The sequence below is a fragment of the Camarhynchus parvulus genome, chromosome 1, assembly GCF_901933205.1.
Source record: "Camarhynchus parvulus chromosome 1, STF_HiC, whole genome shotgun sequence".
Taxonomy (NCBI): domain Eukaryota; kingdom Metazoa; phylum Chordata; class Aves; order Passeriformes; family Thraupidae; genus Camarhynchus; species Camarhynchus parvulus.
In genome coordinates, this window is record NC_044571.1 from 9,076,202 (window position 1) to 9,097,663 (window position 21,462).

General features: G+C 40.8%; 1 protein-coding gene across 1 annotated transcript; it reads right to left on the bottom strand.

Annotated features, from left to right (window-relative positions):
• Positions 1–746: 746 nt before the first annotated feature.
• On the bottom strand, positions 747–20,352 carry LOC115904359 (cytochrome b-245 heavy chain). The gene is made up of 13 exons (XM_030949705.1): positions 20,274–20,352; positions 17,786–17,881; positions 16,342–16,452; positions 12,871–12,955; positions 11,804–11,949; positions 10,835–11,025; positions 7,145–7,274; positions 6,154–6,246; positions 4,552–4,805; positions 4,107–4,269; positions 3,150–3,296; positions 1,848–1,972; positions 747–1,133 (listed from the first exon to the last, which is right to left on the bottom strand). The coding sequence occupies exons 1-13, from the start codon at positions 20,316–20,318 to the stop codon at positions 1,007–1,009; spliced, it is 1,713 nt and encodes a 570-aa protein (XP_030805565.1). The 5' UTR covers positions 20,319–20,352; the 3' UTR covers positions 747–1,006.
• Positions 20,353–21,462: the final 1,110 nt, after the last annotated feature.

The following is a 21,462-nucleotide window of genomic DNA, read 5'->3' on the forward strand; positions in this document are numbered from 1 at the left end:
TCAGAGGTGACCTTATCACTCTCTTCAACTTCCTGAAGGGTGGCTGTGGTGAGCTGGGGCTCGGTCTCTTTCTCCGGGCAACAACAGACAGAACAAGAGGACACAGTCTCAAACTGCGCCAAGGGAGATACAGGCTAGAATTAAGGAGGAAGTTTTTCACAGAAAGAGTGATCAAATACTGGAATCATCTACCCAGGGAGGTGGTGGAGTCACCATCCCTCGATGTGTTTAAAAAAAGACTGGATCTGGCACTTGGTGCCTTGATCTAGTTGAGGTGTTCGAAGATGGGTTGGACTCGATGATCTTAAATGTCTCTTCCAACCTAGAAATTCTGTGATTCTGTGATTCTGTGTTGGTGTACAAAGGAGTTTTCCTCTTGTAAGGAACTAATTTTCCCAGCTACACTTTTGCAACTCCCCTTGTTCCAGGGGAGAGTGAGGATATTGAGGAATTAACTAACTGCTTGTTTCAGATGACTACCTATGGGAAAGCAGAGAAAATATTGTATAAGGAAAGGAAAACATCGTCGGCTGAGGCCATAAGTGAACTTCGAATTTAACTCCTAATTGCCTCCATTAGTTGAAACAGTTATTCAGGATAAGCTGCCTCCTAATAGCAAGCATTATGCTAGAATGCTTTATTGATTAATAGCACCGAGCTTTATGGGTGTGAATTTGCTCCCAAAAGCAAATGACAGCCTCCAATCTTCAGCAGTGTGGCAAATAATAGGAGGATAAAGGCAGTTAATTGAGGGGAAATCCCCTCACACAGACAAAGAAAACAGATTTCTACTAAATAGCCAGCACACAGAGGGCAATGAAAACTTCCCTAAGGTAAAACTCGGCTCTTTTATTCTACCACAGAGCCAAAATCATTCCCAAGAAGCAAAGGGACCTGTGTTAGTGTAGCTGAAATTTAGAAGCTGGGCTGTCCTTCCCAGACTCCAAACAGAAAAACAGATTCAGTCTTTAGACTTTGCTTTTAATGACTCCCACTTGCTTCAGAGTTAGAAATTTTCTTTGTTAAAAATGAAGTGTACTCCTCGTGGATCAGCTTCTGAGTTGCTGATGCTCTGCTTGTTGAGTGTGTCAGCCAGCCCCTCAGGGCCACAGAGGAAAACACCTATTCTGGAGCTGTTAAGAAAATGAAAATATGGTCAGAAAGCAGGTATGGAGCAGCTGGATATTCTCCATGTAAATAATTTTATGTTCTATAGATGCAAGGGTTTTTCCCAATTACAGGAACTGAAGTAGAACTGGGCATCTATCCCCTAAACCTTATAACCCCTTCAAACTTATTGCTGCTTCTAAAACAAATGCTGGGCTAAATCTCAGGTCAGCCCTAGTCATTGAAGACAGGTTTATTGGCCTCACTGAATCAAAGAAAGAGAGATTCAAAGAGCTTATGACACAAATTCTTGAGAGGAGCTATTCTGTTTTTTTCCTGCAAATTTTGGGTTGTTAGCTAAAGGTCATCCATATTCAGGTTTGGTTTCTAGAGGTAGAAAGTGGTTTTGGAGGTGTTTAGACCCCACCTGATATTCCTATTTACTTCAGCTGGAAGGATAGGGATAGTTTTTTCCTAAATCTTCTGCTAGTAATTAGACAATCCAAGAAATATCTTGTGAAAAATGAATGATTTTTTAAAAAATTGTAGGTCAAAATAATTGTTCAAGATCACAGATCATGTCCATGGCTGAAAAAAGAATAGAAAATACCTGGAGAATAGGTAGGGTAAAAAAATGCTCCTGAAACTTTATGAGCCAAAGGAACAAGATCGTGCTGTATGGTGTGTATGGCCATTAAATAGAGGAAGTCCAAAGACACCATAAATTTGGAAAGGTTTACCCAGGATGCTTCCCCGCAATCGTTTTGAACTCATTTTCCCAGTTAGGTCTTCCATACAAGGTTTTCTGTTTCAGTCCTGTAATCACATCTTTCTCTTCTTCATGATGCACTGCAAAGTGAGTGGCCTGTGGGAAATGAAAGACAAGGGACAGATAAATACTGCAGAATTGTGTTCTGGTTAAAAAACAATAATGTCAATACTGACTGAATTATTTCCCTGATGAGATTATGGAATGTATGGTGTTTTGCAAGGAAAGATAAGACTGATAAAATCCTGACTATCAGTATCTACCCCTTCCTTCTCCCCAGACTGGGTGATCTCAAGACTTAAATCTATGAAACACTGAACACAGCAATTAATTGTAGGGTTTTTTTCAATTAACAGGTTTAGTCTAAGAACTCTAACATAGGACTGCAAATTAAAAAATCCTTCAAATACAATAGCATGACTCCCTTGACCATAATGAAATCCTGCCAGTTTGTTCTCTGAAAGGTTTGATGCATATGAGGAGGTCTTGCCTGTGTAACTTCCAGCTAGACCAGCTAAATCAAGTAAAGCAAGGAAGAGAAGATGTGGTTAAAGGCAGAAGCTCAGGCCTTACAGAGTTCTGTAGCCCTTTTATATGAAACAAAAAAGTTCCAGGTAACTTTATCCCCAAGGAAAAAATGTGGGACTTTTCTTCTTTCCCTTCTCTTTTTTTGGTCTTGCATATGTGATAACTTCCTTGCTGCTCCCCCTCCCTGTGTATCTAGCTGAGCTATAGCACTTTGGGCACATGGTGAATTTTGCAATGGTGACATAAATGTGATATAAAACATCACTAAAAGTTACAGATTGAGAGCCTTTCCTGACTCAATCCCACATTCTCAGGTGTCTGCTCCTTTGCATCCCCACAGCAACCTACCAGCACAGGACCAGAGAACTCATGAGTCCTGAAACAAATATGCTGCTATGGTTCAAGCTTTGTGCAGTGGCTTCCCTGGCTCCTAAAGCTCTTAATTATGTGCTTGAGGCAGCATCAGCTGTTTTAGAGACTTGTACATGGTCAGCTGAGGTTGCCCCTGTGAACAAAACCTGCTTCCCACAGAGCACAGCCAGAGGAAAGCAGAAAGGAAATCAGTGCACATGAACAGCTGATCCCATGTAACTTCTGATGGATAACACCTGTCTGCACACAGACAAAACCTCTGGGAGCCAGATGGATGCCCAGGATAAAAGACCATTTGAATAGTTATGAGAACAAATTTTCTAACATTAAGCTCAGTTTAATGGCAGTGATATTCCCCCCACTGTGTGGTTACCTGAGTTTCATCCCAGCCTGTAAGGTAGATGTTATAGCTCAGAAACTCTGCATTATTCCTCTCCTGCATTTGAGCCTCCAGAGATTGCAAGAGGTCAGCAAACCATTCAAAGGCATGAGTGTCCCTGCAAAGCCAGTAAAAATAAATCTGGAAGAGACAAGAATGAGCTGTCAGGGGACACAGACACTTATGTTTTCCAGGTTTATGTCTGCTGACAGAGTGAGGATTATAGAGCTCTGGTAAAAAATGTCCTGAACACTTCAGTAGATGGGTAGGATGGCATTGAAGCTATTCAGGAATTTTGATGCTGAGAGGGTTATGACTGACTGCAAGAACAAGGAAATATCTTCCTGTTTCTCTTCCACATTTTTAGTTCTCAATGTTTCTCCACTTATCTCCTTGTAAAACAGTTTGTTAGGACATAAATAAATGATTTAGAGGTGAACTCTGTTTCTATCTGCTGGCAGGCAAGACAAAGTAGGTAAAAAAACCAGTTCTGTTCTCTGAATATGGCCATAACTGCAAAGTGTGACTCCACACCTCTGCACAGGGAGTTTCCAGGGGCAGGAGGGGACAGGAGGATGATTCCATTGCTCTTCTACTTATGAAAAGCCTTTCTCTTTGTGCTGGGGGAAGGAATGCAATATTTGCCCAGGCTGTATTAGTGCCTTGAACTTTATGTTTCTCAAGGAACACCATTTCCACTGCAACTGGAAATCCCCAGGGCCACAGTCAGGATTCGCATGTGTGATTTGGCTTTTAGGCTATTTCTCCTTTCATTATATTTTTGCTTTAGAGCCTCCTGTTTTCCTCCTGCTAACCTTGGGAGGCAACTGGACTCCTCCTTCTTTTAGGACTCATGCATGCCTGGAGCCAGATCACCCTTGCTGTGCCTGCTTTGGTTTGGGCCCTTGGCCCTTGAACAGTTACAGGGGTCTGGGAAAGAGGACACAATACCTTCTTGAGCTTTAGGTTGGTGGCATCATGGCAGTATTTGTACCAGACAGACTTGAGGACAGATGCAAAGGGGGTGACCCCTATTCCAGCTCCAACCAGCATCACAGTTTCATAACTGAACACGTCCTCACTCGCTGTTCCAAAAGGGCCATCTACAGCTATCCTGGAATTGAAAGTGTGTTTATTAAATCAGTAGTGAATATTTGTTAACACCATTTAAAATGACAGTTACAAGGTCTTTGTCTGCTAAAATGCATATTTGCACTGAATACTAGTCAGCCAAAGGAGAGGTGGAGTTGATAGAAAAAACTGTAAAGGGGTATCTAAGACCCACATCTGTGTCACCATTTAATGTTTGTATCACTGGTGCCATCAAATTGCTTGAGCAATATTTAAACTGCCACAGGTGCTTTTTGACTTTACCATGGAGACTCTTTGTACATACTTGGGCAACTTCCATGCCTCCTGGAATTCTTGTTTATCACAGCCACAGGCATTGAACAAGCCCTCTGTCCAGTCTCCTACGATTCGGACGTGAATGCTGAAGTAATCCTCTTCTGGAGCAGAAGTCAGTGTAAATGGATGCCATTCCAGTTTAGATACTGCTGGGCATTTGACAAAAATGTACTGTCCAACCTCCATCTTGAAGCCTTTTTTCATCATCTGGAGCTCAATTGTCTTGAAGGGATGAATGACCACCTACAGTGAGAAGGGCATAGGTAAAAAATAAGGAACAGAAAATGTCTGATTTCACTGATGTATCTCACTGATGTATTTACACCCACCATCACTAGCATCGTTTCTGCTATGGGAACAAGGAAAGCAGCTGAAACTTTCTTCCCAGCAGATCTGAAAGTGAGCAACAGCACCTGACAGGCAGATGAAAGCCTGCAGAGGATGCTGATGTTTTAGTTGAAGTATTTTCTCACACCATGCTTGCAGCCACTCCAAAGGGGACAGGCCAGGCTGGCACATCTTGTATCACATCACCAGATCTGTGTAAGCACATTGTTACTTCCAGATGGACCTTACCCATTGACACAGAGCACAGAATTAACAGGCCTGACTGTAAATATAGGGGCAAAACCACAGGGCTATCCTACAGATATTGGACAGGTAGTACCTCAGGAAATGGATATTTTCTTGTTTTAGTTGGGTGGGACCTTGGCTATTCTTTAGAAACAATCTTCTAGAAGTAAAATCAGTAATTCTGTCACTCTAATTTTTAATCCTAAAGTTATCTGCCAAAATTATTTTCATTTTTCAAAAGAGATTTGCAAGAGGGAGAATCAAGTCTCTCTGTCTGTTAATTTAGGTATTAACTGTGGTGTTTAGGATGGTGAAGGAAATTTTCTGCCAACAGGGCACAAAACAGACACCATAGAAATATAGTGTAGAAGTGGCTCACAGGATATTTTGGTAAAATTGCCAAAAGCACACAAATATTTAGGAGCCTTCCAACGTGTCAGCATCATTACAGAGCACAGTAGAAACACCTAATGTCATCCCCTAAACCCTGCTATGATTTGAACAGGGTGTGTCCTTGGGATGTAGCACAGTGCCACGTGAGGAAATTACACTGGGAAAGGCCAGGATAATTTTCATAAGTTTAAGGTTAGTTCTGTGCTAATTCAGCTGTCAGAATTTCAGGATCAGTGTTAATAGCTGTGCAACACACCATGGGAATGGAAGCTCAACATTAGATCCGGACACATAAAATAAACATGCTCTGAACTTCTGTTCAGGGGTCATTTGTTCTGTGTCTTAAATTAGTCTCAAGTCTATGGAATTTCTGTACTGTGGAATTTTTTCACCCAATAAAAAGAAAATCAATTTCTTCCCTAAGATTCAGTCTTGTGCCTTAGCTAACTTCCTCCTCTTGCTCACTTTTAGAGGCTACATTTGGATGTTAGATGTTGGCATCATGACAGCAGCCAGGACATTCCTTCCACTGATAACCTGGTATGTAGGAGCCTCTGCCTTTGCAGCACCATTTGGAGAAGAAGGTGATGCTCTGCCTGTTGTTAAGTGCAGCATCAGCACTTACCTTTGTGATAACAACCTTCTGCTGTGACCTCCAAAACCGCACCAGCCGCTCACACAGGTACAGGAACATGGGACCCACCACCCACTTCCATGTCTGTAAGCAAAGAAAACAAGTCAGAAGATGAAGATCACAGAATCATAGAAAGGTTTGGGTTGAAGGAGATCTTAGAGATCATCTAGTTCCAACCCCCCTGCTGTGGACAGGGACGCTTTCCACTAGATGAGATGGCATCTTAGATCAAATCAAATTCTGGAAATTCTATAAACAGAGGTGAAGTTCAAGTAATCTGTGTTCTTTATTAACCAGATTAGGGAATCCTTAAGATATAAGGATTCAAAATTCCGGTCAGAGGGGGAATTTCTTTCTCTGTTGAGTGTTGCAGCTGGATTTTTAGTTTCTACTAGAGTTACAGCAAGGTGTTTTCCTGCAAGTAATTTTGTCTCTGTCTAAAAAAGAATGTAACAAACGAAATGTGGTATTCAGGTGTTATTGACTCAGGTCTGTTTTACTGCAGGAAAATATGTGGTTTCTGTTAACAGATCAGTCTGCAATGTGAAAGAAAAACAGCCTGGTTAGTCAATAAAAGCTGAAGTTTCAAATTCACATTTCCAGGGGTGTTATTTTCTTGCTAATGATAATTAGTCCATTAATAATGTTAAACTATTTATTATGAGCATTATAGTACCTTCTAGATATCCCCAGGAGCCATTACTTTGCAGTTTACTTTTTGGATAAAAAGTTCTCAGGTACCAATTGCTCTTTTGCTTTGTCTGTCAGCTGTGCTTATTTTACAGCACACTGGAACTGTGTACTCTGTCTGGAGTCCATTTCTGCTTACAACCCACTGTGCCCAAACCTCTTGCTTCATGCAAAGAAAGCTGCCACTGGAGAGTGCTGAGGGTTATATGGCTGGTTTTCTATGCAATTTAAGAAAAAATAGAAAACTGTAAACATTTCCAATTGGATTTACACACAAGCCAGGTGTTCTTACCATAGGAGGATTCCCTGAAAACTGGGGGATTGGACAAGCTTCACTCTTGCCCCAGAGAGTGAAGTTCTTGTAGCAAATCTCTGGGTTATGTTCAGCCAGGCTTTCAGCTGTCTGTCCCCGTACAATACGACTGGGAAAAAAGTAAAGGTCATGAAGGCAATGAAATTAAAACGAAAGTATCTGTTCCTTATTGTTATTCTATTTATGTACATCACCCTCTTTATATTGAGTTGTCAATTTGTGCACTGTTACAGCTTTGATACATATTTACTGCTTTAATCTCCCCACAAAGTTACCATTACAGAAATAGAAATGGGGAGGGAAGTTCGTGGGATAAAATCCTGATTTCAAGATTAGGTGAGGAACTGAGAGTTATGTCCATTACCACTTCCAGGATGTGGTCACAATTAGAAAGCTTCATTCTTTTCTGAGTTATCCCACTTTTTTCTTCAATTTAAAAAAAAAAACTGACCAAAAGAAAAAGACAAACAAAAAAACCAAACCTCAAAACCTGGAATGGATAAGTAATCAATTTGCTACTGACCACAACAGAGATTATTTCTGCTGTTTATTTTAGAAATTTGGAGATCCCTTTCCAAAATATTCTTCCTTTGGCTCTTTCTCTCCCTCTAATGCTGTGGAGCAGCTGTTCAGGTGCTATGAATGAATACAGATGCTTTTGACACAAGCAGCTATTGCAGCTATAGCAGCTTGCATCAGCCAGTTATCTGGCCTCAATTTACTTGCTTGGTTGTTTTTTGGTTTATTTGTTTGTTATTGTTTGTTTTAGTATAAAGAATCCTAACTGATCCAGTACAGCTGTATTTCCTAGCAGAACTGGTGCAGAGAGGTAATTTCAGTTTCAAGGGGCAAAAGCCTATTCTTTTTCACTATTTTCTGCCTCTGTCTGGAGTTCTGCCAACCTCAGGATCTTAGTAAAAACAATTCAGATTAAGATCTGCTGAATTTTCCCTAGAAACAGTCTGCTTCTGATCAGGCTGGTCAGTTTTATGCCAATGTGGTTCTTTGATATCTTCTCCCCATGACTTCTCTTTCTGCTTTCCTAGCTCAGTGTCTGTGAGCTGGACAACACTTCTGATATTTCAAAAATCCCCATGGTATCTAAGCCATACGCATGCCTAGCTTTGTGTGAGAGATTTTTCAGAGGATTATTACAAAACCTCTGCACAGGGTTGAGAGATAAGATATTGCTCATAAATATTACTAATGAACCTCTTCTTCATTAAATGTTTGATTAATATCCTGTCTGAAAAATAAAGGGAAGCAGTGACAGTGTCCCAGCAGCATCACGAGTTGCAATTTGCAGGAACATGAGCAGTTACACTTCACTTCCCCACTAATGACAGGGGGTTCAGCTGAGCCACCTCTGGGATCATTTATGGGAACAGGAGGAGCTAATTTCCTCCATTGCCCACCCCATTGCTTGAGGGAAAGGGGGTCTGAGGGATTTTGCCTTGCTCTATGCTCTAGTCAAGCTTTGACAATGTCAGTACCCTGTACAAGAGAAAAAAAAAGCTTATTTCCCCTTATCAGTCAGTGTAGATGTTCTTTCTAGTACTGTAATTAAACTTTCAGCAGTATAGACTTATAGCTACTTCTTTTTTGGCTAATGGTTTTCCTTTAACTCCAGAAGAGTGAACTGCACCTCTGTACCCTCTCCTCTTTACATTTACTGTGTTGGGAAATTTGGGACATCTGTCTGTGAGACAGAGCTCATGCACAAAAACCATCAGTGCTTCAAAAGTGCTGTAACAGCTTGTAACAGACAAGAATTATTGTAGAGTCAGAGAATTAAATCACAGAATGGCTTGGGTTGGAAGGGACCTTAAAGATCATCCAGTTCCAACCCCCCTGCCATTGGCAAGCACAACTTTCACTGGACCAGGTTGCTCAGAGCCCCATCCAGTCTGGCCTTGAACAATTCCAGGGATGAGGCAACCACAACTTCTCTGGACAACCTGTGCCAGTGCCTCAACACCCTCACAGTAAAGAATTTTTTCCTAATATCTGATCTAAGCCTACTGTCAGTTTGAAGCCATTCCCCTTTGTCTGTCACTCTGTGCTCCTGTAAAGTCTCTCTCCATCTTTCTTGAATCCGCCCCTTTGATGATATCAATAACCTTTGACTCAGCTTTCTGTATATGCAAAGATGTGTGTTTGTAGAGATTAATAAGAATATGTGTGACAGTCTTCTGACCCCTGAGATAAAATGGCATTTATGTCTCTTCCTAGCATATTTCTTTGAGACTGTCAGCTCATACTCATTCCATGGCATCCATCTTTGCACACTTGAGATGCCTTCCATGAGGGTAACAAGCCCATCTCATATTTCTCATTGTATTTTCTCATTATTACCTTGAAGGCCAAATAAGTGAGGTCACTGAGTTCACAGCTGGAAAACATCCTTTCCTCTACAGATGAGAATATTTCTATTTATATCTGCTTCCAAAGGATAGCTGAACTTCACTAACAACACTGCTGCCCAAACTCTTGCCTTTTCATTCCCGTGCAATTAAGATGGTGGGAGTACAGTGAACACTGACGTAAATAAAAATTCAACTTTTATAAAATATATGCTCTCCACTGACCTCTGGAAAGGGCAATGCTTGCTTTCTGATAGCATTGTGTAGCAAGTATTCGTAGGTTTGGACACTGTGTCAGTAACTATACAATGTTTGCTCCAGAAAACATGAACCACTTGTTTTTTTCTTTCCACAAGTTTTGCTCAAACCTTTTCTTGTTGTGAAAGTTGGAATGAACAAATGTGCTGGGAGTAATTCCCATCTGCCTTCTATTTTTGTTCTTCCTGTTTTACTTTGATTTCTGTCTTTTTAGTGGCACTAATGGACTGTAAGGAAGTGATTTTGAATAGTCATTTTTGCTGGGCATTTTTAAAGCACACTTTCTATTGCATGTAGGACTTCCTTTAAAATGGGCAATGTAGTGTAATTATGAACTATTTAAATGTAGCTTGGACACTTGAGTCTTTTTTCTTTATTCACCCATTCTTTGGTTTTATAAAATGGATCTAAAGTTCATTTTTCTAAGTGCTAAAATTGTGTTTGTGTAGTGCTAAAACTGTTTCATTAGGCTTTTCAGCTCTTTCAGAAGAAGCTATGGAATGAAGCAACAGCAGAAAAAGATATTTGGCATTTGAAAGGTAGAAAATTTTACGAATGCCTATTTCTAAGTTGAAACAGCTAAAAAACTATTCTTAAATGCTGCTGATACTACAAGTTCATCCAAGTCTGAAACATAAATCTATATTACTATAGTTTTCATTATCCAATAAAATTCTAAACCCTATGTAATTTTTATACTGAGATCTCCTTACATGCATGTGTGTGATGCAATTTCTTTTAGGAGAGGAAGGAAAATTAACAATTAGAAACAGAAACATTGGAAAAGAGTTTTGCAATTAAGATATCAGAAGAACTTGAGTAATAGTGAGCTGAAGTACGCCAAAGTCACGTGAAACCTGCTGTGTGAGGACAGCTTGTTGCAAGTATCAGTGAGAGCTTCTTGACTCTCAGAGCCTCTACTGGCCCATCACTGCCATCAAAAAGAGCTGCTGCTCAGTGACAGAAGTCCCCATACTCAAGTGTGAAGGGGGCTTTAAATAAAGATTCAGTGGTTATCAGATATTTTGTGATAAGTGCAAATACTCACCCAGCACCGTGGATGACAAGGCCGATAAAGAAGATGACAAAGAGATGGTGGGTGTACCAGAATACTTCAAAATATGACCTCCGGATGGTTTTGGTGGATGAGGTGATGATGAGGATGAGGGCCAGTGTGATGACAACCCCAGTGATGCCAGCCAAGTATGTGAAAGCCACATAGAGGCCCCCAATGGGATTCTGTGAAACAATTGCACACCTTGGTCTAAGGAAGGGGTTGCTCCAAAGCAGAGCCAGTTGAACCATCCCTCACCAAACCCCTTATTTTGTTATAAGTCCTTAAGTCATCTGATGCCAAAATCACAGTTCATTTTTGTTAAACTGAACATTTACCTTTACTAAGGTAATTGGATGTAGAGGGAATGCTTTTTCCATGAATTAACACTCCGAACATGGTTTCTTACTCTGCCATGGCTCAGCAGGATTGCTCTGGGGAAGGTGAATACATTTGCACAGCTCTGGTGTTCAGAGCTGGAGTCCTACAACCATATTTTGGGAGCTAAATGAAAACTCTCCTTTCCTCTGGTGTTGCACAGCTGTGGGACTCATAACTCATGCAGAGTTTGGATGCTCAGTGCTCTTCTGAGAGGTAGGGGAGTACTTTCTTTTCTTTTTCCTCACTGAACAGAGCTTAAACCACCCAGCTTCAAAACTCTTGCCTTTACTTCTGTGTACCTTTCTGAGTGCCATGTCTTAGTCAGAACACTGCTTTACAGGGCATGTTTTTACACAATGTTTTCAAACTACTATGAAATCCTCAGGTGAAAAAGTTTAAAGTACTACCAGGCCTCAGCAACAATATTACTGGCAAATATAGAAAAATGAATTCTACAAGGTTTTTCTGCAAGATGGCCCAAACCCAGAGTGTGGACACCAGAAACAGCACTCTGCTCGAATAGTTTTATATGATCACCTACACAAATGTAATGATGACCCTTTGGGGTCTGGTGTCACTTACAGCAATGGTTTGCCTGTAGAAGTTGACGTAGCTTTCCTTTGGTTTGTCCCCAAGGCCAGAAAGCACAGCTGCCAGGGTGCCTTTCTCTTCAACACGGGCTTGCACACTCCACTCCACATTGAATAAGTGTGCAATGGTGTGAATTGCTAGGAGTGACAGGAGAGGAATAATCAGCATTGACCACAAGTACTTGGCAGTTTGGGGTAACATCTGGAACTTTGTCACATTTGTCAACTGCTGCTCAAGAGCTCTGCGGCTCTTGCCATCTTCATCACAATTGCAGATCACTGATAAGTTTTTAAAATTTTACCACCTGAATCTTGCAGGCTTTGGGTGAGGGAGGGAAAGAAGTAATGAGAAATTTTCAGTATATTTTTGTTCAACAAAGCCTTTCAACAATTGAAGTAGTAGTGCCCTAACAAATGGGATACTGAACATGGAATGGCTTAAACTATTTGTTAGGATCACCCTATCCAGGACTTCTGTAAAACAGCCAAAAACTGTTTGGGGTCACATTTGTTAGTGCTGCTTTGTTCTGCAGTTTTGCTAATAATAATCGGTAATATTCTCACTGAGCTGAATGCATCCAAAAACCTAAAGCAGTTGAGATGTTCAGATGAATTCCACTACACGTTTTTGTAGGGTAAAATTGTACAATGTTTTTCAAAATTTGAACCAGCTCCTATAAGTAGATACTTATTTATCTTCAAAAGAGGTCCAAGCTTTTTATATCCTTTTTAAAAAAGAATTTCTATTATTTGTTTTAGATGGCAGATAAGAAGTAAGTCTAAACAAGAATTAAATCCAGTGTATCTGGTTCTCAGGACATTGCTAAACTCCCTTTATTAAACTATCATAAATAGCACTGACAGTTCAAAATAAAGGTATTCTTTCTTGTCTTTTGCTCTCTGACAGCTGGCACATATCTGGAAACTGATTTAAGCCTTGGCACACACTGATTCCTTTAATGAATTCAGGTCTCTGTCCATATCCCTAAGAACTTGAATGCCACTGGGATTCCACATAAAATACACAAGAAAGCAATAAACAAAGAAACATTAGACTACCAGTGTGAAGGGCGATCATCCAGGCCACCATTTTGTGAAAGGTGAGGTTTCTGTCCAGCTGTCGCCTGATCCGGGTAGAGCAGCACTTTGGGTAGAAAGAAAAAGGTATTTGAAGATAATGTGTGTTGTCTGTGCACACTTTTTAAAGGCAGGGACAAAACCAGAAGCCCTGAGCACATTGGTGACATTGCTAGGAAAAATTTAGAATTCCAGAATATAGACAAAAATATTTCCGCCTGTCTTTCAGAAAGCAGGAATTCCAGATTATGTTTTAACATGTCCCTCTGAAACAAAGTATTTGATAAGGAGAAAAACTTTAACATCCTGTATGGCAAAGGAATACATCTTATCTGTTTTAAACTGTACATTAAAACAAAATGAGGGATTGCAGTCTGCCATGGCAGAGTGACTGCTTTGGTAGCACCAGGATCCTATTGTGGTTCACAATCTAGAAACAAGATGCAAAGTTTGGGTGTAACTGTCTCAGGGAGCTCCCACCCCAAATCATATCACCTATGGCAGTGATATGAAGGCATTCCTTCCCCAAAACACTGGGTTTACTTCCCAGGCATTCACTTACAACTTTTTGGAATTACCAAAAAAAAAAAAAAAACCCAGCAAAAATCTCTGCAGATACAAACCAAAGAAATTAATTCTTAAGAAAAACAGAATGATATTTTAATTACTAATGATAATGGGCTCCTAACAGACCCCATATGAACTCTGCTGCAGTCACTGGGAGCTTCCCTAAAGCCTTAAGTGCCTGTAAAGCTGACATTTGCTGTCTCCACACAGTAGAAGGCATGACTGTCATGTGCTGTATGTTTGCATTGTGTTTGCTGACCGGATAAGGGAACAAAACACTGTGCAAACTACCACAAGTATTTCCTCACAAGAGGCAAACACTCTGGGGCTGCCACAATCACTTCAGACTATAATAACAACAAGGAGAAATTTGGCCTTTTTATATCACCTATATTGAGAAACAATAAAAAAATTGTAGAATAAAAATGTAGCATAGCGAGGCAGTGCTTGACTCCCTTGCAAACACCACTTGATCCAAGAAGTGAAGGCCAAGCAATGGCAGAGGGCTCCAGCTGCCTTCAATCATATGGCCATTAACAACCGTTAATACAGCAGTGATGGGCATGCAAAACACAACACAGCTATCTTTTCAATTAAAAAGTTGTAAAGTTATTACAAATAACTTTGTAACATGTGATTTCTGGGTGGCAGGTTGGAGAGGGCAAGACTTTTCAGTACTCTCCCTTTGAAGGCTGTGTTTGAACCATTCTCTCCTCCTCTTGACCCCAATGACATTGCTGTTGGGAAGGTCACTTCTCTTCCAACAAGTTATTTGACATTTAAATGATTTTTCTTATAGATCCTCACAGTTGTTACCTGCAGAGCATAGCTAATTAGAGACAACAAGCATCAGCAGCTGTCCCCCTGTGCTAAGGCCACCACGGCACTGCCACTGCCAGTGGTCACTGGGCCATGTGTGTTTTTGCTTAAGATCTAAAATTACATCCTTCCTGAGGTGTAGCTTTACTGCAAAAAAGCAACTGGAGCTAAACAAACAGCAGCTGTCTAAGAGCTGCTCTATGCCCCTCCCTGCCCTCCTTGCTCACCCTCAGAGCCCTTTGCTTCCTCATTCCCAGCCATCAGCAGGAGAGCGTGCTGCCAGCAGGAATGGAACTGTGTGTCCCTGCCTGGGACTCACTTTTGTCTGGGTTTAGCCTGAGTGACTCTGCCACAATGCCCAAGGCAGAAGGACTGACTCTGTACTTTGAATACAAAGAGGGACAGTTTCCCAACACCTTGGTTAGAAAAATTAGGTTATGCATGCTAGGAGAGGAGTAACTCAGGACAAGTAGCACAAAGTCCCAGCTGGAATACAGTTCTCAGCACCCAGAATCAGGTTTTGGCCTTCCAGTAGTCTCCATGTGTACACCCAGCTCCTTCACTGCTTTGAGCTCAGAAGCCCTCTGCCCAACTTGCTTTCACCTGTGCAATCTCAAAAATGCCTTATATGATCATTGGCTCATCATTATTTTCCAGTTGGATTCATCCATAGCAACATTAATTCTTTCCAAATTTATGTTCATTTTTGACTTCTGCAGCCAGAGGAGTCAGCTCTGGATTCTGGCTGATACTTGCTGATCTGCCTGGGGAATAACAACTTTAACCCTACAGCTTTATTTACTATCCTTCCTCCTTTTACATGAATGGAGGGTATGGCTGGCTGCTTTGCAGCATCTCAGGATCTGAAGGAGTATAGGAAAAGACTGAAAGCCTGACATGTATTTCCAATTTTATATTCCTAAGTGTTATTCCTTAGAAAGGCTAGAGCACTGGCCTTGCTCATAAATGTAATTAAAGAGTTTAATGTGGTCGGCACATCTCATTTATTCAGCCACACTCATTGTGAGGATGTATGATGTACTAGATGGAAGTACAGCCTATTTTGTCTCTGGTTATTTTCTTATTGCTTCATCTCCCAGTTTCTTCCCTTACGAAGGACTGTTGAAACACTGCATCTATTTTATCACTTCCTCTTCTGCTCTGCCTCTCCAGCCCCTGCAGGCTGTCTCATTTGCATTAAGAAATTTAGACTGGGTTTAGAGAAAAACAACTTCTGGGAACTGATTTTGTTGATCATGTTTATGTTAAAAGTGTCCAGAAAGAAAGGAAGAATCATTATACATTTGGAAGGATAATTTATGAATTTGAAGAGCATATTGCTTCGTCACTGGACCATGGCCTGCATTGTCGGCATTATTTCTGCTGTAATAGCCAGAAATCAAGATTTTGGCAGTGTGATAGAGTCAGTACTATCATAGGAAGCCTCTCCAGCTGTCACTTAGGATAAGTTGCCCTTTCCTTAGAGTCAGCTCCTCAGTGCTCTGTATAACATTTGTATTTTGGAGTTCAAAAAAGTCAAAAGGCGTGTGAACTATTTAATCTGAGATGGAAATGCAGTTCAGACAAGATAGAATGTAATTTATGAGCTAGCTGAAAAAAAGTCCCGTTCTGAAAGTCTGTAAAAGACTACATTTACCTTGAGGATTGAGCATGCAAAAACAGACAGGGGCTGATATTTAGCTCTCTAAGTGGGTTTTGCATCAGTGACAAACAGCGGATGTGTGTGAACACCAACGGCTTCTGCCAGCCAAAAGAAGGACTTTGCATCCAGGGCAGAACCATGCCCAGGACTCAGCTGAAAAAGGAGGACTCAAATGAGGCTAATCCAAAGCTAAACTCCCAACAGAGCTCTAGATACCTCATGGGCATTAGACCTCAGCCTTGCTCATAGCCAAACTCCAGGCTTATCTGCTTCTCATAAAAGGGCATCCTCAAAATATGGTCTATTTGGGGAACTTGGACATGGTTTCTTGGTATACTTGCAAGTCTGTTTAAGTATGAAAGATAATATCTTTCACAAATTTTGAAATTATTTCTTCATCTTACCGCACTTGATCCTCTGAGGAAGGAGAGCAGGTTTCGACACACTGGCAGCAGAATCAGCATGCAATTGAAATTCAGGCAGGCTGCAGGGGCCCTTGCAAGAGCCAGAGCACGCTGGAATTAGAGAGATGCTGTTATTAAATGCATTACCTAAGACACTATCCAGGGCATGGACAAGCACAGATTTCATTTATGTATTATATTATAACTGGAAAAGAGTGTGAGATCTAGAGTTCACATTTACACCATGAATATTCAATGGAATCATGCTCTGGTCAAGGCAGAAACACATGTGCAGGCAGAACATGCTCCTGCAGACAAAAACACTCCTGTTTTCAGTTTTGAATTAATATGGTTGTATAAAAAGCTCCCTGCCATGTTTGGCATTCGGCAGTCAAACATAGGTGCAAATCTAAGCCATTAGTAGAGTTTTGTGTCCCAAGGCTGTAAAGAGTCTGTGGTTTCAGCTGGTGGGGGTTATGGATAGCTTATAGGGGAAGTGGTTTAAGTTCTCTGTCAGTAAAGGACTCTAGTGAAATTTGTTGCCTCAGCTTTTAGGAATCTGTTTCCTTAAAGTTGGTCTTTACACCCTTAATTATTTAATATTTTTGAACTGTTTGAAATGAGGGAAAAATGACCATATTAATAAAAATGCAATGAAGGGAAGAAAAATGTTTGCTCTCCTTGAATGGATTGAGATCCTTTCAGGTTTTAGAGCACAGCTGTTTGGGTTTACACTGAGCTCTACTTATCCAGTCTCTGTGACTTCAAAGGCAACTGCATCATGATTGGAAAGGACAGGATTTGATCCACAGACCAGAAGCCATATGCAGAATTTGATTTCAGGCTTTGTAGAATTAAACCACAGCTTTGCAAATCTTCCGCAAAATGCTGTGCTCTGTAATCTGAGACTTAGGCTGATTTTTATGCCTGTGATCAGGGTTTTAAAATATGTGAACAAATTAATTTTCCCTGTCAATTGATCAGTTGGATTACATGGAATAGCCCAGGATCCAGGATCACTTCACTACTTGGCTACCACTCACACTCTCGATGAATATATGAATGGTGATTGCTTTTCAGAGCCAATATCTTTATAAACTATTCGTGCTCTGAAAAGTAACTGCAAGGAGAAATGACTGCACAACAGTTCAACGGCAATATTTTATTATTATTTTGCTTAATAAGTAGCCACAATTAATGCTTAATTTAATTACCAGGAGCATAATAATTAACTGAAAATATCTTTAGAATGAGATCTCTCTATGTGGTGTACCAGCTTTCTGTTCAGAAGCAGTGAACATCTGCCTGCATTCAGTTATCTGCTTGCATGTGACTTCTACATAAGCCTGCTGCTCCAGCCACCAGATCCAGTTTTGATCAGCTAAAACTATTCAAAACTGCTGTGGGCTCTCTCTGTGGCAAAGTAATAATGTCTTGTACTTACGCCAAGGAGCACTCTGGTGTAGAAGAATTTTGGTGGGACATCATACACAAGATAATACCACCAAAAGAGGAAGACATTTAAGCCCAGCCACACAAGCTGAAAGAGAATTAAACAGGAAGCTTACAGTTTGTTGTTAGAAGTAATCCATCTGAATTTACACAGTTCAGATAACATTCAGTTGCTTCTCTGTGCTCCTGTTTGCACAGAGAGATATACTGCAGGGTATGAAGTTTTCAACAAGGGTGATAAAAATCTTTCTGGTGTAAACAGGGTCTGATTTGTGAACACAGGGTGCAGGAGTGGCAATAGACCAAAACACAGCAATGTGCAGCTGAAATGTTTTCGTAGGTCAAGGAGTTTAGGGCTGGTTGTATCAGGACTGTCATATTACAAATATTTAATTCTGAGTCCGGTTAAATCTCTACCATTGTAGGTTAGGGACTCTTCCAAATGGCAGTTCCATTCCACAGGCACATTAACCAATGTGAGAGGAAGACTTGGGAGCTGTGACAAATAAGCTTGAGATCTAAATTTAGATGGGCTAAATTGCACATAGGGATGAATTCAACAAGAGGGTCTGAAATCAGCCAGCAGGGAATATTCAACACAGGCCCTTGGTAGCATGTAGACTACCCCAAACCAGGCTTTATAGATGTACTGCAGAATTTTCTCACACTTACACATCATGAGGTGCATGTTATTAACTCTTAGGCAGCTACAAGTCCATCTGGCGGAAAGGTCATAATGAATCTGGATATTTGCCCTCCTGGAGCTGGTTGGCTGATTTCACATCCCATATTGAAACATATCTCTAACACTGCACTCAGTCTAAGTAGTTTTACTAAGTGGTACATGAAAACAGAGAGAAAGTCTGAGAACTGGGAGAAAGCCCAGAAAAGGTGATATTACAGCCCCCCGCCCCTCCTAACCCACATATTTTGCTAGTTCTTTGGCTCAAATAACACTGTAAAAAAACCTGGGTTTATTTCAGATCTTGAAAATGTAAATAAATATTGGGAAATGAAGGGATTTCCACCAGGGTAAGGCAGTATATAGGAAATCCCCAAGTCCTCATTAAAACACCAAGCTCATCTCAGGATTAAGTGCTTAGGACACTCATTAAAAGTGACAGTGGCACACTCTGGCAGCATGTTTCTGTTTTGTCGAGGTACATCAGCAGGAATTGTTTCTGTCAAGCACTGGACAGCCCTGTGCCTGCTCAGCGTGCAGTAAAGATGGAGAGGCTAAAGCAGAACACTTGGGTGGGGTTTCCAGTGGTCTGTCCTTTTAGCTGGTTTCTTTATGTCTGTTGGTTTCCTTTCCTATTACCCTCACCTTGTTACAGCTTTGAGGTTCAAAACCCAAATTCCTTATTTGAGCAAAATAAAGGCCTCTTACTTCTTTTAATATTTCAGTTCTGGTTGCGGGGGGGGAAGGCAAAAAGAAAGCCAGAATTCACCTCTTGGCAGTTTCAACTTCCTCAAGTCACTGAAGGTGACAGCACACACAGTCACTCCCTTTCAAAACACTGAAGTGCCACAGCTATAGGATTATGTTCCTAAATTACAAGGGCATACACAAGTACTGATTGCTCATAGCAGCAGAAATACTGCTTAGAATAAAGATGCTCACATTTCAGTCACCAAAAATATACAAATTCTATGCCTTCTTTTTCTTCCTCTCAATATTTACATCTACTACAAAAGGTAGCCACAATACCTGAACTGCTCTTTTGGTTCAGGTATTTGAACAAAAAAACATTTTGATTTTGTATATGTTTTTAATGCATATATGTATATGTACATAATATATGTATAGAGGTATACCTTTAGCCCTTGTATCAGAATGTGAAGTAAAAACCCAACACTAGAATACTTAGAAAACTCAGTTTTCTCTAAGGAGGACTGCCCTCCTTACTCTTTAGCACTTGTGAATGCAACTGGGATTTTCCATACTTTTAAATCTTGATAAGAATTAATTTAACCTACTTTCACAGCCCCTCTATGCAAACTGTAAACAAATTCAATTCAAATAGTAGTTGTCTTAATAAAGGATTCATGAATCTGTGCTCTAAATCTCTGTTCTCTTCTCCCTTGAATCTGACATTAATGAATATTTTATACCATCAAGACACTGTGCTTTTAGTTAGACGCCCTTCTGTTCATAAAAGTGCAAGAAAGGGTGATTGTTTTAATTGCTTTATCTGTTGAAGTGCATGTAGCGAGTTTTAAAGTTGTTTTGCTCAACTAAAGTATTTCTAGCAAAGCAAAGTTAACACACAATCATTTCTCAGTTAACAATGAAGGCTACAGCAACTGAAATACCAGAGAGCTCCTTAAAAATTACTCCCTTGAAGCATTTCCCTGCATTTGCTGCCCCAGTTTCTGCATACTCAGGTGCATCTTTCCCTGGCACAGTGAGAACTGCTCAGCACAGCTTTCTGCAGAACTTTTCACTGGATGCAAATGCCAACAGAAATTGTACTTACAACGACGAAGATGGACAGTCCTTCATTCTCCACCCAGTTCCCCATGGCTGCCTGAGATGTGTGAGCACAGCAGCCCTGCTCTCTCTGGGACAGCCTCTACGTCTTCTCTCATGAGGAAGTGAGAGCAAAAGGTTGCAGCACCGTTTCCTTTCTCATTCATTTGGGAAATAAGTTAACCATTTAATCATGACCCCAGTTCTGTTTTGAATATGTTTCTATCATCTCTACATATAACATTTCATAACTCAAATATGTATAAACTGTTGAAATAGACTTTTTCATTGTGATACAAAGGATAGAATAAATTATAAAACGGGTCAGGTTTTCTGCTAAAAAATGTATTACCACTTTATATAACTTTTAATGCTGAAGTGTAACATAGAAAGCACAGAAGAGCTGCCTCTGCCCAGACCTGTCTCTTTTTAATCACCTCAGGACTGAGATGCAGTTCATGCTGATCTTTGATGATAAATAATCACTATTACTATTTCTCTTCCAGTAATTCAATGTCCACAGAAACTTCAAAGTGTAATCTAACATTCCTCTTGTCTGGTACATTCAAACCTCACTAAATTCCTTCCAAAATTCCTCTCTGTTCTGGCCAAAAGTGAGGAGAAATGTCACTGGATAAGCTTTTTTTCATGGTTTTGAGTCTCACAGGATCCCCTTTGATGGCCATCCCAAATGGATCACAGAATTATAGAATGATAGAATGCTTGGGTTGGAAGGAACTTGGAAGATCATCTACTTCCAACCCCCTGCCATGGGCAGGGAGGCCACCCACTAACTCAGGCTGCTCAGGGCCCCAGCCAACCTGACCGTGGATGCTTTCAGGGATGGGGTAACACTTCCAGGGATGCTGGATGTCATCAGAGGGTCTGGAGCCCATATTTTTGTTTATGGAGGTAGCCTCTGGAAGTTCAACAGTTGGAGTGGCTGGGAAGGAAAGGAGGGGGAGCAGTTCTGATTTGTGAATGTCCATTCTTGCAGTGAAGACAAGCCTTATCTGCCTGACTAGGAATGGCAGTGTTCTCACTGCCTTTTTCTTCTCCCTAGCTCAGGGTAAGTTACTTGTGCCCTCTCTGGGGTGAGCCAGTGCAGGTATCCAGGATGCTCTGAGCTTCACCAGCTGTACCTTGCCTGGAAGCTCCTCAGGCACCATAGCCCCTGAAACATGGATTTATTGGCT